Source organism: Eubalaena glacialis, chromosome 10 (assembly GCF_028564815.1).
Source record: "Eubalaena glacialis isolate mEubGla1 chromosome 10, mEubGla1.1.hap2.+ XY, whole genome shotgun sequence".
Classification (NCBI taxonomy): domain Eukaryota; kingdom Metazoa; phylum Chordata; class Mammalia; order Artiodactyla; family Balaenidae; genus Eubalaena; species Eubalaena glacialis.
The window spans coordinates 86,161,121-86,188,776 of NC_083725.1; the positions used below are offsets into that span (position 1 = coordinate 86,161,121).

A 27,656-nucleotide genomic window follows, 5' to 3' on the forward strand; every position below is an offset into this window, starting at 1 on the left:
AGGGATTTGTACATAAAGAAGCACCTGGGAATGACGAAACTATGATCATAACACTGGTTAATACTAGCAAGATGTGATCAGGTGGGCATACAGAGGAGTCCGCACCTGTATTAGTAATGGTTTATCCTTTTACCTGGGAGGTGGATGTTGGTGCTTTCACAGCATTACCTTTTACACTTTTTTGGATTACTTTGGGATTTCATAAAAATGACAGGTATGTGTACAGGTGAGCAATAGAGATTAATAGTATTCTCATTGCCTTTGTGATGATTAAAATTAATTCCAAAACTTCTGAGGATTACTACTACAGATTATTTCATTGATCTTTGTGTTTGGTCTATTAGGAGAGGCAGTGAATGCATGTACACAACGATAACCCATGAACTGAAAGTCTCATTGAAAAATCCGGAGACTGAGGCCTAACTAACATCTTGGGCACTTGTGTTGAATGACAAGACCTCTCCAGCCCTCTAGGAGTAGCCCAGGATGACTTAACATGATTCTGTACTGTTGGTGAATGCACGACTGGTCACATCTTGTTTTCAATTATAAATCATAAGCCATAATGGATGCCTTTTAGAAACTGTATTTATAAATGTGCAGACAGGCAGAGAATAGTGGCTGTATTCAATAAACACCATAAATGACTGTGCTGGAATAGAGCATAGAATCCAAATGCAGTTTAAATGTGTCCTATGGAATTTGTGAAGCATTTTCTTAAAGCAGAACTGAGCAAATTCCCATTTCTGCCCTTGACTTGAATCGTGTAGAAGCATAAAGGAAAGCTCCTTGGTGTCCATCTTTTCCTTCCTTCTCACACATTCTCTGGTTGGGCTAAAGCATAAGCATAGGATGAGGGTTAAACCTAGTTACAGTCTGTGGTAACAAATTGTAGTATATTTGCTCTTGCCCAAATCTGCCAAAATGTCATGATCCAGCCTAGCAGAACATATTTAAGCTATGGTATTAATTCCTGGAGCATGAAAAGATACACCTGTGATATGAGCACTTTTTTCCCCCAAACTCAGCTCCTGAACCCTCTCAGGAGTTCCTTATTTACTCCCCAACCTCTCTTGCTTTATATTTATTGTCCTTTTGACCACTTCAAATGTGATCTTTCTTTTTACCATGTGAACTGCCCTCTTCTTGACTAGTCACTTGTACCCGTCTCTCCTAGCTAAGATGTTCTTGGCTATTTCTCTTTCTTTTAAGTATAACTTTTATGAGTGTTTGCTATTTTCATGATTTGATTTGAAGTACTAGTTTCAGTTAAGAGAATGGAAACAAATTATCATGGTTTATATCTCACCTTCTTCATTTTCTAGCTGTGTGATCTTGGGCAAGTTACATAACTTCTCTGAGCCTCTACCTCCTTATCTGTAAAATAATAATAGTGTCTGTAACATGAGGTTGTTGAAGGGATTAGATAAGCAAACACCTGTAAAGTGCTCAGAAGAGTGCTCAGCAGAGTCAGCACTCAATGTGTGCTAGTTGTGGCTGCTCATCGGTTATTATCAAGATGTTACCTCCAATATATTCCAGCAGTTGTATTCATTGGAATCATCTCTTACTTTCTCCGAGTCACCCTAGTTTCCTACAACTTTCTTATTTGTACTTTCCCTCTAGAGTTACTGGTGGCTTACTCTATTTAGCCCTACAGGGAAGGAGCCCAACACAAAGGAGCTTCCACTGAACTTGCCATTCTCACCATCAACTATCTAGAATGATGTGGGTACATGGTAATAACAAGACAGAAAAGTCCCTCTCCTCATGTGCTTATATTCTAGTGGAGGAAGAGAGACAACACACAAACACGTATACCGCATCACATCAGACACTGACTAATGCCCTCAAGACAAGAAAGCAGAGTAATGGAGTTGGGAGCGACTGGAGACTACTTCAAAAATGGTGGTCAAGGAAGGGGTCTTTGCAATGGTAGCATTTGAGTTGAGATCTAAATAACAGAAGGAGCTTGTTGTGTATATTAAGAACATTCCAGGAAGAGGAGACAACAAGTGCGAACTCTCTAAGATAGATGATGGATTTGAGAAGGCCATGTGGTGAGTTCTGGAGTGCAGTGAGCTGAGGGGAGAATGGTATGAGATAAGAAAAAGGGTGAGGACAGTCTAGATCTTGTAGGGAATTGTAATGTAATTCAAACTTCTATTAAAATCTAAATACTATAATGAAACCCATGCATTGGGAAAAATGGCCCTAAAATATTAAATTATGTGAAATGCAAAGATACTTCATAACAAGGTTGAGGAAAAGACTCAATGAGCCTGCCCAGGTGAGCCAGCTCCGAGACCTAAATCCACCCAGGCTTTGCTGCTATTTGGTGCCACCTGGTGGCTATTGTCCTCAGGTCTCAATATCACATTGAGGCTACTTCTAGTTCCTTGTCTTGGCTAAAATGTGCAGCTGTTCCAGAAATGTCCCAGTGAGATGGTGCCCACTGATGATTGTTGATGATCCCAGATGATCAAGCTAAGAGGATATTGGGCACATGGGACCCATTCTCATTCCTGTTTTCTGCTGGCCTTCTGTTCTCTTTCCATCTCCCCAAAAGATAATGTTTTTATTCCACCTCTATTTGAGAATAAGGGTTAGACAGAGAATGAGAGCTAATTGCCACTCAGAAATCCTATTATATTTCAATTCATGCTATCAGGGAGTATATAATCCCAGAATTTTACTGTTAGAGAGGATGACATGGTAGCTTTGATTTTGTATTTAACTGCATTTGACTTATTAATATTATATTGTCTAACATTGTAATTATATATGTTCTTTTCTCCTTCAAGGAATATAAACTCCTAAAAGGCAGAAACCAGTCTTATTCAACTCTGTACCATTGGTTATAAAGGGGTAAAAGAAAACCAACATTTTTATTCACATACTACAAATAGTAGTACAAGTCTCATTTAATAGTCACAAAAGTCTATAAGACAAGAATTATTATCTCTATTTTAAATATGACAATGAAGAATCCAAAACCACAGAACAAGGAAAGGACAGATCTGTGTATTCAGTGCCAAACCATCTGAAAATATAAGCCGCATGACCATGAAATAGTATTTGAAACATATAAACCAACAAAGCTCGTTTACATTCCACTTCAACAGATCCACTGCCTTGAACTCCGAAGCAGGTTGCTGGAACGTAGCTGATACTCAATATCAGCTGGTGAGTTATAAGTGAAAAACATATTTGGCCATTTTGGAGTAAGAACAAGGGGTTAAGGGCACGTATTTGCCTAATCTAAGGATTCAAGATTATTGGGTACCAAATTTATTCTCAAGCATTCAGGCCACAGTTAGCTACTGTCTGGGGGCCCAGGCAGCCCTGCTGAAGCTGCCACAGAAGAGGTACTTGCCAAAGTCAATCAGTCTGTCTCTGCTGTTCAGTTAGGTTCTGACTTGTAATCCTCTTTCCTCTATCACCATTTTACTCAATGAATTGTAGTCAACACCACAGGAATAATTAATGCCTATGAAATAGTACTTGAATAATAGGAAGAGAAGCCAAATGTGGACTGTTTGCAATTATTAATAAGGGTATTCCCTTTTTTCCCCAAAATAATATGGGCTTTGGCTTTTGCAAAGAAGTCAGTCCTTAGTGAACATGTATATATGTGTGTTTGGGGGGTGGACATTTGTAAGTAGATATCTGGGGGAAAAAAATACTTTTGCCAGATTATGATGACCCATTTCTCTACTATTCCATCGAAGAAAGTCATCTTTTTCAATTTTAAGAAATTATATATTTATAAACAGATTGCAGAGGCTAGGAAAAAGAGGAAGTAAAAAACCAAAAATTTTAAAAATGGCAAGTTTTCTCAAAGAGATGCATGTGACTCTCAGTCCATCAGAGATAATCGTGTTGTTAAACAAACTAAACAGAGTGGAAATAACAAGATTTAAGAACGTAAGAGTTACCTGCTATTGAGCATGGGCTTTGATTTCTGAGATCAACAATTTGCAGGCTTTATCTCGTTTAAATATCACATTGATATAGCCATTATTTTCCCCATTTTAGTCCCATGGACTGAAACAGGTAACACCTGGTTCCATAACCAGGAAGGGACAGAGGCAGAGTTCGAGCTGGTTCTGGTTGACTCTAGAACCTGTGGCTTAGAGTCTGAGCTGCCCTGATTTGGTCTGTGGTAACTGTAAGAATGGTGATGGGACATTCATCCCTGCCTGCAGCACCAGGCATGTGCCCCAGGACAGTCACATCAATCCACTGGTATTAAAATATTCAAATTTCTATTTGTATTAGTTGTTATCTTTTAAAAATAAAGACATAGAATTTTACTAATCTTTAATTGCAGATGATTTAATTGCAAACAGTTGCCCTGGCAACATCATTTAGTTAGCACAGAAAGTAGTTCAAAATTAAAAGCGAGACTCTCAGAATCAGCAAACCTGTTCTGTCATTTTGCAAATGTTAAAAATAATACATTGGACAGAACAAACATTTTTGTGAAATTAATAAATAACAATGTCATTAATATTACTAATTGATTTAAATATTTACCTTATTTTTAATTTTAACTTTTGTGTATGTTTGGTATGTAAAAATGCTTATATAGGGGTTACTGAAAAAAATATTTATAATATCAGAGGTGCACCATCCAAAAAGTTTAGAGATTGTGTTGCCCTTGTCAACATGAGGGCAGCCTCTTCTGGCAGCTGTTACAAACTCAGGTATCTACACCTGTCCAGCATGAGAAGAACCAGGTATGGGCTACTCTGCAGTGGAGAATTCATGTACTATTCAAAGGCGGCAACCACTGCTCATGTCCCACCAATCGTTGTCATGTGGAAGTGTGGGCCCAGGGTTGCCAGATTAATTTTTTTAGAGATGCCAGTAATCTAAAATTTGTATGTGAAATCCCCAGATTCTTAATGTTGGCATCTGGTCCAGTTGTTAAATAGACCTCTGTGTGTGCCAAGAAAAACCATACAATGTGTGTGGACTGTTTCTGGTCCCAGGGCTGACTGTGTAGGTCGTCTATTCTAAGGCCACAGGAATAGACCTGGCACAGGTCTTTGTGACAGGAAATCCCTGCCTAAGGAATTGGGAAGCTATTCTTTTTACAGGGTCCAGTCCTGTCCCATTTTGTTGAAGACTGATTTTCAATGTATTCGTTCTTCCTTTGCCAGTGTTACTGTTGAGAAGCCAGGAGTTAGGTGATGAAAGCAATACTAATGCTCGTGGTGATGGCAGTGGATGATAGAATCCTTCTTAGAAGGAAACTTCTTAGTAGGACCAAAGGTAAAGCAGCCAAAAAATGATGAAACATTCTGAAGGATGACTTGACTTTTCCTTGGCAATCATGTGTGGACACCTAAATTATTTGATAATTTCTCTTTCTTGTTTGTTTTTAATGATGCTTTAGACATTTGCTTCATTTTTATGGTACGGACCTTCATGTGGCCTTCAGTATAAACAATCTGTGGTATTCGATGCCTGCTATGTTTCTACTTCTCTTTTTTAAATTTTTATTTGTTTTAATTGAAGTCTAGTTGATTTACAATGCTGTGCCAATCTCTGCTGTTCAGCAAAGTGACTCAGTTATACACACATAGACATTCTTTTTTAAAATATTCTTTTCCATTACAGTTTATCACAGGAGATTGACTATAGTTCCCTGTGCTCTACAGTCAGACCTTGTTGTTTATCCATCCTGTATATAATAGTTTACATCTGCTGATCCCAAACTCCCAGCCCTTAGTTTTGAAAATATCAGTCTCTGGTGCACTCCAGGGGACAAGGATGGGAGAGGACAAATGGGAATAGCTTACTGAAAATTACGGAAACAGAAGAGACTCAAGAAAAGTGAAAGCCGGATGGATGAAGACGGAGCCAATAGATATATCACCAACAGGAATCAAATCCCATTGCAGCATGTTAATTAATTCACTCTGGAGGAAACTTCCTCTTGTTTCCTGCCACTAACCTCCTTTCTATCACCAAATGCCTGAATAGTTAGCATATTAGGCTACGAGGAACATAGACCCAGGAGGCAGAAGACCTCAGCGGGGCTTTCCCACCTTGAGCAGTTTCTGAGTCTCAGTTTCACCAGGTTTGAAGGGAAAAATCAACCTTAATGTGCCCCATTCACTGTGGGGTGTGAGGGTCAAACAAGATACTGTGTGTGATAGCACGTCGCATATGGTTCCATGCTGAGCCTGCCCTGAGAGATCACCATTGTTGTCAAGCCTACAAGGTACAGCATTTCGCATCAAAAAGACTGTCTTAGGAACTCCATGATCTAAGTTTGAGTGTGGAGCCAGAGCATCCTCTAGATATTGCAGAGAGCATGTTCGCACCTCCACATCGGTTCACTGCAGGTTGGGGAGCAGCAACTGAAGCGCTACTGAACTGAGTAATGATCTTCCTGCAGACCTGGCTCTGGATGTGTCCCCCAGAAATGCTAGAGTTTCTTTGGGTAGGTAGCACTGAGTTTCCCCCAGAGAGATGATTGTTTCTTTGTCTGGCTCCCTCAACAGACTCTGAGGTCCTCAAGGGAAGAGGCTATGTGTGGTATTTATGATTTCACAGAAGAAGGTGGAAGAAAGAGTCAATAGTGCATAGTAGGAGAAACAGGGTATTTGGCATGAGACAGACCTGTACTTGAATCTCAACTCAATCATGTAGTATCCTACATGGCCTATACTTTTGCTTTTCTTATGTGTAAAATGGAGAGAGTAAGTCATACTTCTCAGGGTTGCCATAGAGACTAAACCATAGTGCCTGGGCATTTAGTAGACATGGAAGAAATATTCATTCTCTTCCTTCTTTGCATTTCATCATCTAATCTCTGGACTCATGATAGATGATGTGTGTGTGTGTGTGTGTGTGTGTATTCATGCTGTTAGGTAGGGGACTTTAGATAAATTACTTCTCTCATTGGGCCTCAATTTTCCTGCGTATAAATAGATGGTCATTGGACTCAGAGTTTGCAAACTGAGAGCTTGAATTCAATGAAAACTTATTTTCTGTGCCCTGTCCAGTATTGGCCTAACTGGTGTTTTTAAAAAATAAAATTAACTTTACAGGCAGACTTAACCAGTGAGCCTTCAACCGAGTGAAGGAATGGTCTTTGCTTTCCACCATGGCTGGAGCTAAGTAATAGCTGCTCCCTATAGGCAGGGCATGTACTCTCACCAGTTTACTAAAGCCTGGGCTACATCGTTCACTTATTTTGCCTGCCTGGATTCTGCTAATCTTTGGAATGTATGACCTTGAATATGGTAGCATATAAAAATTCCATTCCTCTGTTCCCTTGTGAATCAGTGATTTCTAAGCATGTGGACTTTAGACAAACTTAGCTATTACCAATACTACAATGGCTAACCCACACAATTGGAAAGAGCTATTGTTTCTCTATAGGCACTGAAAAGGGACAGATGACAAATGACCACAGACAATGATATTATCCTCTAATCCATTTCTGAGTGATTTTCACCCCATGTAATCTACTCTATCAGGAGTCTGTCTTCTCTAGACCTCTAGATACCTAAGTGGACTCTCAAGTTGAATGGTTGTTTGTTTGAAGCGAGAAGACTCATTTTCTTTGTTTCCACTCGTAGTTACTTGGTCCCGGCTCTGAGCTTTCCAGATCATAGATTCTCAGGCTGACTCACAGGGCCAGCTCTGGCTCTGGAACCTTTGTGAACAGCATCAGCCCAGCAAAGACATTTTCAAACCAAATGCATCCAGGATACTGTGGCACTAGAGCCAGACAAAGCAGCATGAATGTTCTTTAGAGATCTTAAATTCAGGTCCTTCTATCTGTTTAACAGTATGCTTGAATTTTCTCTTCTGAATTTCTTCTCCAACTCACGGAATAGAAAAAAAGACACTTCTTTCTCCCCTTCCAAAAACACCAATTACAAAACTGTGAATTTGACAAATAAAGTCTTTTACTTTTTTTCCCAAATAACGTTTTCATTATTATGGTTGCTTGTCTGCCATTAAACAATATAAAAGAATTTTTTCTTTGGGTGTAATCAGATGGTGACAGAAATATGGTGAAGTTTTCTAAAGGACTGACTTATTTAAACTTTTCATTTTTTATTGGAGCCTGAAGCCTCTGTTTTATTTGGAGGTAAATTATCTTATTTATCATGACTGCGTAAATACCTCCACTATGAATAATGCAGACTATTGGAATACTCAACGAAAAACATGTGGATCTGTTCTGAAAGGAATAGGTTTAACATCTTGCAGGAATAAATTAAAAACCAACTTGTGTTCCACCTTTTAAGCGAGAAAATAAAGCATTGTTCAGGATGGTTTCACTGCTGTCTTAACCAAGGATTCTTAAGGCCATAAAGATACTCAGGATTAGGTATAATGAATGGCACAAGGGGAAAAGGTTAAAACATAGCCATTTCAGTTTCCTGGTCACATCAGGCAGACCTGCAATTTGGTAAGAGTGACAGTGTGACCTACTGAAAGGGAGACTAGCCTACTGAAGTTTTGAAATCAAAAACAAGTTCAAATCTTACCATACCATGCACTAGCTAGCTTTATAGAAATTATTTGCTCTCTTTTGAGCTTGGTTTTCTTATCTACAAAAGAGGGATAAAAGTATTCTATTGGTAAGTTGTTGCTTGTGGCTGCAAGTAACAGAACACTCAAGTAATTGTGACTTAATAATAAAATCCTGAATTAAGTTTCATGACATAAATCTGGCATTATGTAGCTGCAGGGTTAGTTCAGAAGGCTAGTTTGGTGTGCCTGTGATTTTACTGTATTTTCTCTCGTGGTACCAAGATGGCTGCACTTCCCATCATCAAGTCCTCCCTCAGGGTTGCTACATGGAATGGATATGCCAGGAATTCTGTCATTTCACCATGAAAGGCAACCCCATTCTTACTTCCAGCCCCAGCAGACTTCCCCTTACTTCTCATTAGTCAGAACTTGGTCACATGCCCTTATCTAGATAAACCACTGGGAAAGGTGACAGGGATAGCATTATGATCATAGACCTGTGGTTCTCAAAGTATGGTTGTTAGGATGATTCTGGTAAGCTTGTTCAAATACAAATTGCTGGGTTCTACCCCCAGAATCTCTGATTCAGTATGCTGGGGTAGGGTCTGATAATTTTCATTTCTAGTGTGTTCACTGCTAGTTAATAATGCTGCTAGCTTGAGGATTACTCTTTGAAAACCTGTTATTTAGATCAAGAGTAATTCCACCCCTGGGGCTGGGATATGGGCTTCCTCTTTTCTGAGATTAAGGAACCACAACCCTTTATGTAAACAACTCAAAGTTCTTCTACCAGAAGGGAATGGAAGGTGGTGTATCAGTCACAATCTAGCAGGAAAACAAAAACCTCAGCAGGTAATTCAGTGGAGGTAGTTTAATAGAGTGAATTATTTACAAAGGTGTTAGAAGAGCTTAATGAGCAATTGGGGGAAGCAGGAGTGACCTAGAGATTAGCACTGCAGGAGCCACTCCCACTGCTTGGGCTGGAAAGGTATAGCCATTGTCAGAGATGCTACCAAAGGTAGAGAGGATGGGAAAAAATGTCCTGCTTCTCTCTTCCTCCCTCACTCCTAAGTCTCACCAATGCCCCCAGTCAGCCACACCTAGCTGAAAGCCAGTTGACAAAATGGTCTGAGGAATACTACTCTCCGGAGTCAACAGAGGAAAAGTAGGTACTGAATTGACAGCAAGTAGATGAATGACTGGTACAAGGGGCTGGGAGAATGGCTGGCAAGGAGTCAGCTGCAAATGCTTGCTGTGTGTAAGACTGACAGAAGCATTCAAAAACGTATTTAGAGTTAACAGCATGCATGTTACAAAACAAGATCTCAGTAAATGGTGATGATGATGAGCAACAATGACAATGATGATAATGATGGAATGAAGTGATTCCCAAAGAATTGCCAGAACACATTATGACCCCTTTACTAGTTTGAAGTGTACTCCGCCATCTTCCCCAAATCCTCAGAGGAATCTTTTATACTTAGTTCATAGAATGACACTGGACGTCTTTCTTTACCTTCTTGCTAACAACAGATACATATATCAGAAACTTTGATCTGATGCTAAGACGAGAATAGAGAATTGAGAATTGAAAGTGCCCTTTCTGATTGAGACTGAGAAGCATTCCTAAGGGAATTGAAAGTGCCCTTTCTGATTGAGACTGAGAAGCATTCCTAAGGGAAAGTTGTAGACTGTCCAAAGTAGGATGGGTTCATGAGCCATTAGATTCATCTCAGATATGCTGCAGTTGTAAAATAAAACCTTGATTGGTTTTGAACTCAATTCTCAGGTCCAGATACCTCGGGTGAAGCTGAGTTTACGTTTTGCTCCAGGGATGGGCTGGTAATCCAGACATGGCCACAGTAATTACTTCAGGACTCAGCAAATGACCAAGTTGAGACCAATGATGCTCAAATCCTAGATTTTTGACAATGCTGTTGATAAAGAATCTCTCTTTTCGATGGATTTAGAACAGCTTAGAACAGCTGGAGAGGCTCTGGTTTAAAGTGAAGCTAGTACAATGAAGAGCGGAGTAACCAGAGAAGGAGTCTGAATCCCGATGATACTGTTTGATTACCTGAATCCCATAGTTTAGAACCCCTGGAGGTTTCAATTAGGTGAGACAATATGTTTATTTGGGGCTGGAATTTGTTAAGCAAGGTTAAAGTATAACCTGAAACTGATGGTCCAAGGTTAAAAGGTGTTTCAGCATCAACTTACCATTCAAGTACTCATTCCTGGGCCTCTCTCCACGTACCTGCTCCTTACACCTCATGATTACCTGCTTTCTGTTCTCCTAGATCTGTACTCCACAATTACTCCTCCAGCATTTGCCCTTCACTCTTTCTTTCATTTTGTTGTTCAGAATCATATTTTTGTTTTTCCTCTGGTTCTCAGCATCAAAAATTTACATTTGGCTCTTCTGCTTCAGGTTATGTTAAGAAATATGCCTTCTATTTTAATAGAGTCTTTGAGAGGCTTTGACGTCGACACTGACCCTACCTCACATACTCCAGCCCCGTGGCAGGACCAGATATAGTGTAAAAATCTGTTTGCCTGTCTTTTACTAGTTTCTTACAGTGGAAAATTAGATCATTGGTCTTAAACTTTTCTTTTTTTTCTAGTAAGCGCATTACAGCCAAACATTTGTTTCCAGGCATTGCTGTAGCTGATTCCCGCCAATTTTAACATGTTGTATTTTTATTCTCATTCATCATATTTCATATTTTCCCGTAATTTCTTTTTTAATCCATGGGCTTTTGGAAGTGGTGTAGTTTCCTAGTAGGTTTACTTTGTCTAGATATCTTGTTGTTATTTGACTTTTCATTTAATTCTGAAGGTCAGAGACATACCCTGTAAGATTTCAATCTTTTTAACTTTTTAGAGATTGTTTAATGAACCAACATTTGTTTTATCTTGATCAACTTTTCGTGTGCACTCGCAAAAAAAATATGTATGCTGAAGTAATTGGGTGTCATTTCAGTAAATGTCAATAAGTCTTGTTTAGGTCTTCTACATTCTTACTGATTTTTTTCTGTCTAGTTATTCTATGAATTACTGAAATATGTGTGTTAAAATTTCTGGATTTGTGTATTTTCCCCTTTAGTTCTTTGGCTTTGTTTGATATATTTTGAAGCTTTGCTATTAAGAACTTTCAGTATTTAGGATTGTTATATCTTCCTGATGAGCTCTTTTAGGAAATGCCTTTTTTATCTTTGCTAAGTTTTCTTACCTTGAAACCTATTTCTTTCTGATATAAATATAGCTATTCCAACCTTTACCAATGTATACATATGTCAAATTATCATGTTGTACACTTTAAATATTTTACAATTTTATTTGCCAAGTATCCCTTAATTAAGCTGAAAAATAATAAGTATTCCAGCTTTCTTAACATTCATGTGTACATGTTATATCTTTTCCCATACTTCTAAATTGCTTGTGCTTTTGTATTTATAGTGTAGCCCTTGAAGACAATATATAATTCGATCTTGCTTTTTTATCTAGTCTGATAACCTTTGCCTTTAGCTGCGTGAGATACACACACACACACACACACACACATTTAATACAAATATTGATATGCTTGGATTTGGGTTTACCGTTTTTCAGTTTCTTTTCTATTTGTCTGATTTTTTTGATTTTTTTAATTCCTCTTTTCCCTTTATTGATGCCTTCTTTGGGGTTAATCAAATACTTTTATTTTATTAGGTTTTTTGCTTTCTTAAAATTATTTTTAGTGGTTGTCATAGGGATTACAATATGAACCTTTAATTTTCAGTCTACTTTGGGTACTGTTTTGCTAGATCAGTATAGTTCCGTTTTTCACAGACGACTTCGAGTTAATATTTTAATACTTGAGTATGGTTCCATTTTACCACCCACCTCTCCTTTTGCTATTGTTGTCATTTGTTACATCTACATACATTCTGGGTCCTACAATAGTGACATAATTTTTGATTTAAAGTTATTTGTACTTTAAAGAAGTTAAGAGACTGAAAAAGAGATAATCCATATAGTTTATATATTTTCACCTATATTTATTATTGGTAATGTGCTTCATTTCTTCCACTGGATCTGCGATACCATCTAGTTTCTTTTTCCTTCACCCTTAAGAACTTTCTTCAGTGTTTCTTGTAGTGCCAGTCAGCTTGCTATGATTCTCTGTTTTAGTTTATCTGAAAATATATTTATATTACCATCATTTTTGAAAAATAGATTTATTGCATCTAGACTTCTGGATGTATGGACCATTTACACTTAGTGTGATTATTGATATGGCTACAGTCTCTCATCTTGCTATTTGTTTTCTATTTGTCCCTTGTGTTCTTTGTTCCCTGTCTACTTTTTTAGGTCCATTTTTGCAATGAGTGTTTTATAGGATTGCATTTTATCTGGTTTCCTTATTAGTTATCAATCTTTATTTTGTTACTCTACTGGTTGCTTTTGTATTTATAGTATAACCTTTAACTTATCATAGGCTACCTTTAAGTGCTATTATACTGCCTTACATATAAGAACCTTACAGTAATACACTTCCATTTCTTCCCTGTTGGACTTTATGCTATTGTTGTACATTTTATTTCACATGTGTTTGAAACCTCCAAATACATTGTTTTTCTTTTAATAAACAGTCAAAAATCATTTAAACATATTTAAATAATAAGAAAATAATTTAAAAATTTAAATTTTTTGCTAAAAATAATAAAATAATTTTACAATGCAGACACCATTTCCAGTATTCTTCGTTCTTTTGTGTGCATCCATATTTTCATCTGTTATCATTTTCCTTCTGCCTGATGGGCTCCCTTTAAAATTTCATGTAGTACTGAAAGGCTAGCTGTGATATCTTTCAGCTTTTATATATCTGAAAGGTCTTTATTTCACTTCATCTGTGAAATTTATTTTTGCTATGTATAGAATCCTTAGTTGACAGGTTTTGGTTTTTTTTTTTAATTCTATGCTTTTAAAGCCATTACTTCACTGTCTTTTTCACTTGCATTGTTTCACAAAAGAAATCTGCTGACATTCTTATCTTTGTTCCTCTGCATGTAGCATATCTTTTTTTTTTTTTTCTTTTACTACTTTTTAAGACTTTTTTACTTTATCACTGTTTGGAGGAAGTTTGATTATGATGTACCTTCATGTTTTCTTCTTCATGTGTCTTGCACCTGGGGCGCAGTGAGCTTCTTGATTCTATTTGCTTATAGTTTTCAATGCCTTTGGAATATTTTTGGTTAATATTCAAGTATTTTTCCTGTCTTCCTGCTCCTTATTCAGGGACTCCAATTACACATATATTGATTTTCTCCTGTAGTTTGATTCTCTTTTAATTTTTTTAAAGTCTGTTTTTTATTTATATTTTGTTTTGGATAGCTTCTATTTCTATGTCTTAAAGTTCACTAATCTTTTCTTTTCTAATCTGCCAGTAGCCTCATACAGTGTATTTCTCATCTCATACATTGTAGCTTTTATCTCTATTAGCTTGATTTGGAGATACATACATGCAGATGGTGTGTATATATATATATATATATATATATATCATATTTATAATATTATATATTCTATCTATAAAATACAGTTAATATATATAAACTCTTTTCATGTCTCTATTAACTCTTTAAACATGAATACAGTTATAGTAACTGTTTTAATGTCCTATATTCTAACACCTGTGTCAGTTTTGTTTAGATATCAAATGATTTCTTTTGTCTTCATTTTGGGTTAGATTTTTTTTTTCAGTCTTCCTAATGATCTTTGTTTGAATGCCAGTCAATATTGATTTTACCTTTTGGATACTGGATATTTTTGTATTCCTATAAATATTCCTGAGCTCTCTTCTGGGACACAGTTAAGATACTTATATACAATTATATCCTTTTGGGTCTTGCTTTTAAGATTATTAGTTGAGGCCAATGCTGTGTTTAATATAGGGCTAATTATTCTACAGTACTGAGGCAACACCTTTTTGTGTACTCTATCCAGTACGTCTCGATGAATTATGAGAATTTTCAGTCTAGCTTGTGGAAGCATGCACTAGTCCCCTCCCTAGGTGACCACCAGGTACTGTTGCCTCTAATCCATTCTGATTGTCTTTCTCCAGCTTTGAGTATTTTCATGACACTCATTTTCTGATCAGTACTCTGCTGAATACTTGAATGGGACACCCTGCAGGACTCCAGAGTTCTCTCTGTGCAGCTCTTGCCCCTCCACTACTCTGCTCTGCAAACTCTAGCTGTCTTGTTCTCTCCATACAATTAGCTCCATATCCTTAAACCAGGTAGTCCACTGGGCTCCTCTTGTGCTCCTTCCCCTTGTACCAGGTCTGAACCTCTCTCAAGGTAGCAAACTAGGGCAATTGCAGGACTCTTCTCAAGTGTTTTATGTCTCTCAGGGATCATTCTTCTTAACTGCCTAATTTCCAATATCTTAAAAACGATTTTGTTCATATATATTGTTTGGATTGTTCTTGTTATTTTCGGTGGGAAGGTAAGTCCAGTCCCTCTTATTCAATTTTCAATAAAAGTAGAAGTCTATTTATTTATCAACTCAGTATCTTTTTATTTCAGTCCTTGAACATATTTCTGTGTTTCTTTAAAGTTCTGTCTACTTTATCCAACATCTGGGTAAGAGTGGGGTTAGTTTCTATTATCTGCTTTTTCTCTTTAGTATGGTCACATTTTCTTATTTCTTTAGATGTATAATTTTTTTTATTGTGTATTGGATATTATGTTCCTACTTAGTAGAGGTAGAATTTTCCTCTGAAGAACGCTTATTTTCATTACAGCAGGCAGTTAAATTGGTTAGCCTCAGACTCTAATTTCTGTTTCCTCTGTAGTAGCATTGGCTGAAATCTGTACTCAACTCTTCCACCTGCATATCTGTTGCTAACAATAAGTTAGATCATCTTTAGGCCTGAAATGGTGCTTAGCCACAGGTGATGCTAAAAGAGAAGTTCCTTCTTCCTCCAAAATATGCAGGAAGCTGTATGGGTTAATGGGCGTATTCTGGAGTCAAGTAGACCTTGGTTTAAATCTCTCTCTGCCACTTTCCAGATGCTTTACTATGAGCATATGATTTAAACATCTAAGCCCCCATTTTCTGTTTAAGGTAATTCAAATTATGTCAGAGCCATTCTGAGAACCAAATGAAGTAGTGAGTATAAAGCACTTGTCGGAGGGCCTGACATATAGTAAATTATTAATAGGTAGAAGTTCAAAAATTCTATCTGGTAAAGAGAGAAACTATAGCAAGAAACACAGAATATTCTAAAATAGAGCGGATATAAGTTAAATAGGGTAGCAGAACTGGGTTAAAGAGCACAGTAGGAATTCAGCTGATAGAACTGTTAAACACTATAGGAATTCAGAGGAAAGAAAGAGGACTTTTTTGTGGGATTAAAATTTGTGCTTGGATTTTAACTTTAAAAAAAAAAGTCACTTACAGAGTGGGAAGCATGAAATGAAATTGCACATAGAATATGCGGATACTAAGGTAACCAGGCCAGAGTATGCCAAGGTTTTGTGCTGAAGAATTTTGAGAAATGAAAGAGAATTGATAGGCAAAGTGAGGTCAGATTATTGACTCTTTGAATGCCTGGTGGGAGGTTTTTACAATAATGATCATTTATAAGTACTAGAAGAGCCGGATATAATAAAATCACAGAATCATAGAAATTTCAGACTGGGAGTGAATATAACCTAGTTCAATGGTTTTGTTTGTTTGTTTGTTTGTTTAATTATCAATGTGCATCACAGTGAAACTTTAATAGATCTATACTACAGAAATGTATAACTTGCTCAATGGCCACTCCAGGTGGGTCCATCTGGAGATTCAACCGGTTTGCCTAAGAGAACCTCCATGGAAACCTAGTGCTCTGTTGAGTACTAGTTGAAAAACACTGATATAGTTAAATCTTTGCTTATTGTAAAAGTAAAAGAGTGAATGTATTGAGTTGGAAAGTGACTTACTCAAGCTGAATTAGCTATCGAGTGCCAGAATAGCTAGTGTTATTTTAATTAAAATTTTCTGAGCAATTAGATTTGGGAACATCAGCCTTATACATCTATGAATTGGAGAAGACAGTGATGGAAAGACCAGCCAGGAGATACTGCACTCATTCAGGTCTGAGAAAATAAGGAACTGAGTGTGGTGTTGGCAACAGATCTAGCGAATGGATGCAAAACAGATTTTTAAACCATGTCAAAGGAAGAATTTTCAATGCCTCTCCCTTCCCTTCCTCTGACTTTCCTTCACCCAGAAAATATTCCTTTTGTGCCACTGAATTCCAGGTCCTGCTCTGTCCTCATGTCACCTCATGAGCTTACAACCTAGCAAAGGGCTTGCTGAGAGGATGGATATTTGAGTATAGACTTGGAGGTTGAGATATTAAGCCATGGAGGTATCTGAGAGAACATTCTAGACAGAGGAACAGCTTATGTGGACAACATATGCAGCGGCTGGAGCATGTCTGATATGCCTGAGGAGTAGCTGGGAAGTCAGTGTAGCTGTCCTGGCCAGTGTAATCAAAAAGAACAGTGTTTGATGAACTCAAAGAAGTAAGAGCAGGCAGATCATGTAAGGTTTTGTAAGCCATTATAACAACTTTGACCTTTTATTCATTGATTGTGAGGAATGAGAGCTGAGACAGAGTATTGGGGAGGAAAATGAGTTTGATACATAGAAAGATATATGTTATGTAATGCTTTGGGTAGAATGAGTTTGAAATGAAGAGACCTCTGAGATTAACTTATTCATAGGCAATAGTAAATGTGTTTATGAACTTCTGTTAGAGGTCACGTTATAGAGATGTAGATGAGACACCCTCCAGATTAGAGAGGAGAGTTAAAGTGGGATAAATTGATTCATCGTAGAAGAATTTGGGAATGATTTGTTCAGAGAATAGTCAAACAAAAAGAAACACTTCAGAGATAAAATTAGAAGGGTACAACTCTCTTGTGCCAAGTCAGTAAAGAAAGAGATTTACAAAAGGCAGAGAAGAGCAATATCACCAATGCCACTGATTCTATTATTAATAGCAGGCACCGTTCAGTTTAATGGACCCAAACTAGTTGCTGATCGGGACTTACGAAGAAGAAACAGTAATAATGATGTCACCATATATTCTGTGTAGCAGTTAATTGACTTCCAGGGCTTGTTTATACCTTATTGAAGCTTTGTTTGTGAGGCAGACAAAACATTTATTTTTGTTATTGCAAATTAGATAATGAAGAAACTGAGGTACAAAGCGATCATTTAAACTTGATAACACCATTCAGCTGGTTAGTAGCAGATGAAGACGTCAGCCCAAAGCCCACATCTGCCATCTTGTAGGGAGTTAAAGCTGGAAGAAGACTGAGGTGTGCTACAGCGCAGTCCTTTCCTTTTACATGAAAGGAATGGAAGCCTGGAGACTTGGACTGTCTTGGCCTGGACACATAGCTCCTCCATGACCAAGTGGGGATTAGAAATTACAGAATGTTAATGATTGCAGACCTAATGAGTGCCTGCCTAGTTTGGTGGAGTAGCTTTACGTTGATCTCATTCAATCCTTAAAGTAACAATGAGAGCTAGGTAATATCCTCCTACTTTAAGAGCCAAGGAAACTGAAGCTGAAAAAAGATAAACAACCTGCTCAGTGTCTTCTAACTAGGAAGTCACAGAGCCAGGATTCAAACTCAGGTATATTTGACTACAAAGCTTTGTCTCATTTGCACATTATCTCGATTCTTGGTTTTCAGCACAAAACCACCCCTGTAGCTGCCTGCATAATCTTGATAGGTGCTGTTTTTTTTTTTTTTGCTTATTTTTGTTTTTGTTTTTAGAGATTGTGTCTGCATGCTTCTGACCTTAGCACAGTATTTCCCCTTAATGTGGAAAGGGGTCTATCAAAACAGTTAGGAAATGCTAGCTGTAGCAATAAAGCAGTCCCAAAACGCATAATGGCTCAATAAGACAGAAACATATCTCTGCTCACATAAAGAGTCCCTGACAGTTTCAGGTCTGTGGAAGGGCTCTGCTCCATTTAGTCATGCATGGAGCCAGACAGACAAAGGCTCTGCCATTTTCAACCTGTGGCTTCCAAGTTCCCCTGTACATTAGCCTCCAGTGGGAAGGTGGAAATAGTATGGAGGTTCATATGAGATATTTTTGTGGGCCATATTGGAATTACATTATTTCTAACTTTAGAGCTATAGCTTAGTCACAAAGCCTCACCCATCTGCAAAAGACGTGTAGGCCTCACCCATCTGTAAAGGACCTGTGCTCAGGACACACCCTTGGGAGCCCAAGAAGAAAAGATGGAAGAGCTAGCCTGTTTTTACCACAGAGCCTTTCTTTTTATTTATTTATTTTTTAATTCAAGTATAGTTGGTTTACAACGTTGTGTTAGTTTCTGGTGTACCGCAACGTGATTCAGTGGGTACACATGCACATGCACACACACACACGTGCACACACACATATATATATATTCTTTTACAGATTCTTTTCCATTAGAGGTTATACAAGATATGAATATAGTTCCCTGTGCTATACAGGAAGTCCTTGTCATTTATCTATTTTATCTATAGTAGCTTGTATCTGTTAATCCCGAGCTCCTGGTTTATCCCTCCCCTGACCTTTTCCCTTTGATAACCATAAGTGTATTTTCTACGTGTGTGAGTCTGTTTCTGTTTTGTAAATAAGTTCATTTGTATCATTTTTTTTAGAGTCCACATATAAGTAGTACTATATAATATTTCTTTCTCTGACTTACTTCACTTAGTATGATAATCTCTAGGTCCATCCCTGTTGCAGCAAATGGCGTTATTTCATTCTTATTTGTGGCTGAGTAGTGTTCCATTTTATATATATATACACACACACACTACCTCTTCTTTATCCATTCATCTGTTGATGGACACTTAGGTTGTTTCCATGTCTTGGCTATTGTAAATAGTGCTGCTACAAACATTGGGGTGCATGTAAATTTTCAAATTAAAGTTTTCTCTGGATATATGACCAGGAGTGGGATTGCTGGATCTCCACACTGTTTTCCATAGTGGTTGCATCAATTTACATTCCCACCAACAGTTCAAGAGGGTTCCCTTTTGTCCACACCCTCTCCAGCATTTATTCTTTGTAGACTTTTTGATGATGGCCATTCTGACCAGTGTGAGGTGATACCTCCATGTAGTTTTGATTTGCCTTTCCACAGAACCTCTCTTTTTCATTTATTTGTCTTTTTAGTTTCCCTCAAGTATTCCGATGCATGCTATGTTCAGTACAGTTCTGGAACTCAGCAAATATTAGATAATAATCAGGTTTGTGTTCACTGTACTTGTGGCACTTTATGGTATTGCTTTACTTCCTTAAATTCAAGTAACATTTTTTGGGAGGAGAGAATCCAGTTTTATGGGGTGTATATTATAGATTCATAGATTCTATCCCTGAATGTTTTGCAATATTACAATTATCTCAAAATACAAATGAACATCAGTGTCTTATAGTTTTCTATAAGGTCATATAGGTCTTTTGTCTCCTTAGGTAGGTTTATTCCTAGGTCTTTTATTCTTTTTGTTGCAATGGTAAATGGGAATGTTTCCTTAATTTCTCTTTCAGATTTTTCATCATTAGTGTATAGGAATGCAAGAGATTTCTGTGCATTAATTTTGTATCCTGCTACTTTACCAAATTCATTGATTAGCTCTAGTAGTTTTCTGGTAGCGTCTTTAGGATTCTGTACGTATAGTTTCATGTCATCTGCAAACAGTGACAGCTTTACTTCTTCTTTTCCGATTTGGATTCCTTTTATATCTTTTTCTTCTCTGACTGCTGTGGCTAAAACTTCCAAAACTATGTTGAATAATAGTGGTGAGGGTGGACAACCTTGTCTTGTTCCTGATCTTAGTGGAAATGGTTTCAGTTTTTCACCATTGAGAACGATGTTGGCTGTGGGTTTGTCATATATGGCCTTTATTATGTTGAGGTAAGTGGAGAGATATGCCATGTTCTTGGATTGGAAGAATCAACATTGTGAAAAATGACTGTACTACCCAAAGCAAGCTACAGATTCAATCAAGCAATCCCTATCAAACTACCAATGGCATTTTTCACAGAACTAGAGCAAAACATTTCACAATTTGTATGGAAACACAAAAGACCCCGAATAGCCAAAGCAATCGTGAGAAAGAAAAATGGAGCTGGAGGAGTCAGGCTCCCGGACTTCAGACTATACTACAAAGCTACAGTCATCAAGACAGTATGGTACTGGCACAAAAACAGAAATATAGATCAATGGAACAGGATAGAAAGCCCAGAGGTAAACCCATGCACATATGGTCACCCTATTTTTGATAAAGGAGGCAAGAATATCTAATGGAGAAAAGACAGCCTCTTCAATAAGTGGTGCTGGGAAAACTGGACAGCTACAAGTAAAAGAATGAAATTAGAACACTCCCTAACACCATACACAAAAATAAACTCAAAATGGATTAAAGACCTAATGTAAGGCTAGACACTATAAAACTCTTAGAGGAAAACACAGGCAGAACACTCTATGACATAAATCACAGCAAGATCCTTTTTGACCCACCTCCTAGAAAAATGGAAATAAAAACAAAAATAAACAAATGGGACCTAATGAAACTTAAAAGGTTTTGCACAGCAAAGGAAATCATAAACAAGATGAAAAGACAACCCTCAGAATGGGACAAAATATTTGCAAATGAAGCAACTGACAAAGGATTAATCTCCAAAATTTACAAGCAGCGCATGCAGCTCAATATCAAAAAAACAAACAACCCAATCCAAAAATGGGCAGAAGACCTAAATAGACATTTCCAGAGAAGATATACAGATTGCCAACAAACACATGAAAGGATGCTCAACATCACTAATCATTAGAGAAATGCAAATAAAAACTACAATGAGGTATCACCTCACACCCATCAGAATGGCCATCATCAAGAAATCTACAAACAATAAATGCTGGAGAGGGTGTGGAGAAAAGGGAACCCCCTTGCACTGTTGGTGGGAATGTAAATTGATACAGCCACTGTGGAGAACAGTATGGAGGTTCCTTAAGAAAACCAGAAATAGAACTACCATACTACCCAGCAATCCCACTACTGGGCATATACCCTGAGAAAACCATAATTCAAAAAGAGTCATGTACCACAGTGTTCATTGCAGCACTATTTACAATAGCCAGGACATGGAGGCAACCTAAGTGTCCATCAACAGGTGAATGGATAAAGAAGATGTGGCACATATATACAATGGAATATTACTCAGCCATAAAATAGAAACGAAATCAAGTTATTTGTAGTGAGATGGATGGACCTAGGTTCTGTCATACAGAGTGAAGTAAGTCAGAAAGAGAAAAAGAAATACCATATGTTAATACATACATATGGACTCTAAAAAAAAAAAAAAAAGGTTCTGAAGAACCTAAGGGCAGGGGAGGAATAAAGATGCAGATGTAGAGAATGGACTTGAGGGCACAGGGAGGGGGAAGGGTAAGTTGGGACGAAGTGAGAGAGTAGCATGGACATATATACACTACCAAATGTAAAATAGATAGCTAGTGGGAAGCAGCCACATAGCACAGGGAGATCAGCTCGGTGCTTTTTGACCATCTAGAGGGGTGGGATAGGGAGGGTGGGAGGGAGACGCAAGAGGGAGGAGATATGGGGATATATGTATATGTATAGCTGATTTACTTTGTTATAAAGCAGAAACTAACACACCATTGTAAAGCAATTATACTCCAATAAAGATGCTAAAAAAATAATAAAAAATATATAAATTAAAAAAAATACAAATGAACATTTTTAAAGATCCAGAAATCATCTCTCAGTCCTAACCAGTGACCTGGTTACAAGGTAATATTAATTTTTTTCTGTCTTCTATTTTTAAGCAGTAATATAGAGTCCAAAGTTAATATCCTATACAGTAGGGGAAACAGTAGATTTTGCTTAAGGGTCTCTTTTGTTCATCACATCTATGAAGTTTGATTTTGTTATTCCTGATCTACAGATCAGAAAGCAAAAATTTGGAAAAATCTAAACAATATATTAGTGTGTTGTTGAGCAGGAGTTTGAAGTCATATTTGTGTGCAAAGCCAATGTTCTCAACCATGGTTATATGTTTACATTCCAGTTGCCCTGATAGACTCTAAGTGTCTGGAGTACAGGGACCTTATCTTTTTCATCTTTTTATCATAGGGTGGAATATAGCTTCATACAAGTATGCTCAATAAACTTTTGTTGAATGAATGAAAGCATCAAAAGTTTTTCTCATGGCTCAACCTACAAATCCCTAGAAAAGATATAATCAACTATTTCACTGTGAACTTTAACCAATTAATATGAAATACAAAAGTATCTCCTTGGAAATAAACTTTGAGAACAACTTTATTTTGTAAATTTTCAAATAGCAAATCTGAGAGAGAGGAGATCAGATGAAGGAAGAGATTCATCCAAGTCAAGAAACTAGAATTTTGCAAGAATCCAAGGATGTGTTTGCCAATGACTTTTGATAGCAAATTCACTGTACATTCCAAATAGGGTTAAATGTGTTGCTTAGGACACATCCTATGGAAAAACCTTGGGTTGTCCTCTGTATTTCATGCTGAATAAAAAACTCAAAGTACAAGTAGGATTCTTGATTGAAGGCAACTTAAACTGTGTGTGTTTTGTTGCCTGAAAATCCCTAAAGATTAGACTCAGGAGCAAAGTCTTAAAAACTATATAGTGTCTTTTAGAGGTAAATAAGATATAAAGATTAAGCTAACCCCATAATATTTAGTTTTGTGAATTGACATTGTATCTTTGTGATTTGCAAATAGCAGGATCTCTTGTGGTACTTTGAATCTCTATTATAGCACTTTTTCATTGTTCCTTATGTTCGGTCCATTGTCATTTATTTTTTCATTCATTCATTCCCACAGACTTGTACTGGGTACTTTCATATTGCTTGACATTCACTTATTATTCCAAGCAATGTAAACCTAAGGAATTGTCTGTATCCTTGGGAAGTCTGCATTTGAGGGATGGACACAAAAGGGAAATACTGCTGTGCTTAAATAGATGTGTGTGTACATAGTGAGGCATTAGGGAGGGAGGACCTGTATGTCTGGAGGAGTTGGAGAAGGTGATATCAGTTAGGGTTTGAAGGATGAGTGGGTGTTATATACCTCTTCCTCTTGATCGAGAGCTCCTGCGTTTCAGGAATCACATCTTCTTCACTTTTGCATCTGTTTTGCAACTGCCACAATACAAATATCATCCTTGACATGTATTTTCAGCTCAGCCAATATTTAGAGAATTGAATAAATACATTATCTTGGTGTAAATCTTCCTTTCTCCATTCATCAATGACATGATGTGATAGAAGAGTGATAAGTACGTTCTAGCTAATTCTGAACCTGGTTTCACCATATGTTAGCTGTTTGACCTGGGCTATCATGTGATTCATTATGTAGCAGACACTTGGATACAAAAGTGAATACTATAGGTTCCACTCTCAAGAATCCTCCATCATCTCTTGTTTTCTCTGCTACATTTTCAGGTCTGTGCTGGATTAAACTGAGATTTAAACAAAATCCTGGGATTTGTTATAGGAAGGAAAAATGATTTTTTTATTTGTCTGTTTCCTTTGCAATGTCTGACACCGTGTGATGCACCCAGGCTCACTGTGATTTATCAGAATTCCTTGAGACAGGGGGCCGGATTCCATGGTGAACTCACAGAGACCCCGTTCCCGGAGCATCAGTCTTGTTTGTTTGCCCGTAGCAAGTGCTGACTGGGAGAAACAAATCTCTTAGGACAAAGGCAGCCACAAACCATTTAACAGTTTTTAAAGTCCCCAAAGTATCACTGAAAAGCCTCCAAGTGTTTTCTGTATTTGGGTTTGTGGTTGTTGCTTTTAATACTACTGCGACTATACAGAAGAAATAGCCAGTTTTATGAACACGACGAAAATATAAGCACCTCTCAAGTACAGCCTGGTTTCACATGAAATGAAACTGTTGGCTTCAGTTATAGACCTGGCCCACGAAATAGAAATGTGCAGCCTTGTTTGCAGGTGCTAGTGTGCGATGAGCCCTGCTTATTCCCAGTGAAGCCCCGGAATCTGCTGTGTGCGGTGCAGCTCCCAGGCAAGGAACACCTCCACTACTTTTCTTATTTTCAGTAGAAGCCAGGAATACCCCAGTGTCTCTGGGGTAATTGCAGAGGTATAATTTGACTGGTTGTATTCACTCCCTATAAGAGTCTCCCATGCTACACAGATAACTTATATCCTGCTGGATCGTGGAAGCTTTTACTAGTTTCTCTTATTTCATTTTGGGGAATAAAACTATCTGTGAATCGAAAAAAAATATTTGCGCATCATTCAGTACTCCTGCCCCTCCTAGAAATTTCCTGTAGAATTGAGAGCAGGAGGAATTGTTTGTAAGATGTTCAGATAATTTATCCTCCAAACTGAGTTGGTTTTGAGAGTGAAAGAGGCAGCAGGTGACAATGAGACCAACCAGGACACATGCTTTCTTTGGTTATTTGAGAAGTTTTGCTTTTGTATGTCCTGGTTTCCTGACACACTAACTGTGGCTAGATGGTTGTTACCTAAATATTGTCATGAGTCTAGAAATCACAGGGTCTGTGGGGATCATGACAGACTTTCTGGAAGCTTTGGAAATAAATGTCTGAAGCAAAATTTGTTGCTGCTTTGTTACAGAGAGTTATCTTTCAGCCTCTCATAGAGAAGTTATCTCTGAAAATCAGTCTTCTAGTTATGTCTGTTCCTCTTGGTGACCTGTATTTAGAAATAACCAAACTGACTTCATAACTTAGGGCCCAGTCCTTCCCCTCTGTGAGACATGGCCTCAAGTCACTTCTCTGTTTCAATTTATGAACATTTTAGTGATTCAAGGTGTGTCCCACTGAACCACACACCTGTAAAATTTCAGATATGAAAACATAGTTGTTGAAATCTTATTGTTTGGAGATTTATAATAAATGCACACACAACCTGACTGCTATAGCTGAAGGTGCTATAGAAGCACTAGGTCCTGCGGCCTGATTGCATTTAGAAACCTGAGGGATGTATGTCTGTATGTCAAAGGACTGCATGAACTTAATGACACAGCCATAAAGGAAGAAGATGGCAGTTGGCAGAAAAAGGCCAGGATGGAGTTGCCCAGAATAAAGAACTGCACCATTCCTCTCTTTACTTGGCTGGAATGCTATGAGATGAGACTGGCAGGTTTCAAACTACATTCACAGCCTTGTGCACAACTCAGGACTTTTCAATATAATAGATACGCTGGTAGCTGATGCCTACAGCAGGGCACTGCTGAACAGGACTCCAAAGTGCGTTGTATCCATTATGTGTTATATCTTAGTATTAATTAAATTTCTATTTGTATAAGACTGCTGTAGTTCAGGTGTTTCTAGGAGGACTAGGGGGGGATTCCCAGCCAGCAATGGCTGTATTCCAAGAAATAATTACCTGGAGAGATTCTGTAAGATGAGCTGAGCCTGGCATGACGATTGACGGATCATCTTTCTGCAGTGGTGTCACTTTCCTTCAGCTCAGAGGCAAGCCTTTGGGCTAGAGAATCTGTGCGTGATCCAGGCATTTGCTGATAGAGCAAATACAGCCCAGAAAACTTCTTTTCATCAGGCATGATTGAAGAATGAGGAGCTCTGATTGACTATCACAAATCAAGTCCTTAAGTGAATCAGCAGTTTTAGAAAGGATTAGAACAGTGGTTCTCAAACTGTGCTCCCCCAAAACTTAGTTTCATAAGATATTATCCAAAGACAAAGCATTCCTCAGCCAAATAAATTTGGGAAACAGTGCATATTGTGATTCTCCTAAGTTTTGCAGGGCATATAAATATGATAAGTCTCTGAGACTGAAATCTATAAAACATTTGTGTCACACTGTTTAACCTAGAGTCTCCTGAACTTATTTGTTCACAGATATTTTCAAAGAATACCGATTAATATCTGGGGATTACTGTACTGAAATCACTGAATCAGAGAAGAGTCATATACCCTGAATAACAAAACTGTGCCAAACATCCTCGATTTAGTTTCTGGTGATTCAGAAACTAACACAGCGTGTGCCGTTAGGAATGTCTTCATGACCATCAGTGCTCATTCATTGTTCAATTTATGAGAAAGCATCCAAAAAATGAAGCTTTCTGTTTGTTTGTTTGGATTCTAGAAAAAAAAGATGGGATACAGTTTTTCCTGTAACTTTATTTTAGGTGACTAACCAGTTTTAATTGATATGTTGACATGAGCATGTTTTAGGTGTTTGTTGAAAGGTTAGTGTCAAAAGAAATTAATGTCCTGGTGGGCTTGTGTTTTTCTCTGAGGCAGATATTGATGAATGTACAGAGGGGATCATTGAGTGCCACAACCATTCCCGCTGCGTTAACCTGCCAGGGTGGTACCACTGTGAGTGCAGAAGCGGTTTCCATGACGATGGGACCTATTCACTGTCCGGGGAGTCCTGTATTGGTAAGCAGCTTTCAGCCATGCCCTCCATCCATCTGGACCTTTGCAGGAGGGGCAGCCTGCTTTGGTAGTCTGTTCAGCTCCCAGTGTTAAGATACGACCCCTCACTGGTTAAACTCATCAGTTTTCAAATTTCCTCCCTCTACAATTCAGGGATCAGGCCAGGGATTAGGCAGTGCAGGGTTTTAGTACAATTATACAGAAACTGGGGCAGTCAGAGGACAAAGCCTGGGTCTGTAGGCTGTGGCTTTTAGTTCTTTCTGAAGGAAACCATGATGACTTGCTGGAATTTTTCACAGTTTAAGATACAGCTGTGGGAGAAGAGGAAATATTGCGGGACTTAGAAAGTTTAGTTTAAATCTCAGCTCTTGTACTACAAAAGTCACTGTACCTCTCTGAGCCTTCTCCTGTGAATACATAAAAATGTGGATAATAATGCACATATATTATTAGATTTAAATGGGATACCATAATATTTAAAGATTATAAGCTTTGGATTGATGCACAAATATGATAGAGTCAAATTAACCTTATTATTGTTGCTATTACCACTGCTATCATCTTTGCAAGGTCTCCTTGAATCACTTTTCTGCTTGCAGTTCTGTTAACTGCTGAACAGAGGAAGTTAACAGA

The 27,656-nt window shown here is 37.8% G+C and overlaps 1 protein-coding gene across 3 annotated transcripts in view; it reads left to right on the forward strand.

The window, feature by feature from the left end:
* Positions 1–27,656, forward strand: part of NELL1 (neural EGFL like 1) — an 863,771-nt gene that overhangs the window by 759,658 nt on the left and 76,457 nt on the right. For 2 of the 3 annotated variants that reach the window (XM_061203146.1, XM_061203148.1), the window contains exon 16: positions 26,886–27,026. The exons of the other annotated variant lie outside the window; for it this stretch is intronic. In XM_061203146.1, coding sequence (XP_061059129.1) covers positions 26,886–27,026 — 141 coding nt within the window. The remainder of the gene's footprint in view (positions 1–26,885; positions 27,027–27,656) is intronic. 3 annotated transcript variants of the gene reach the window in all.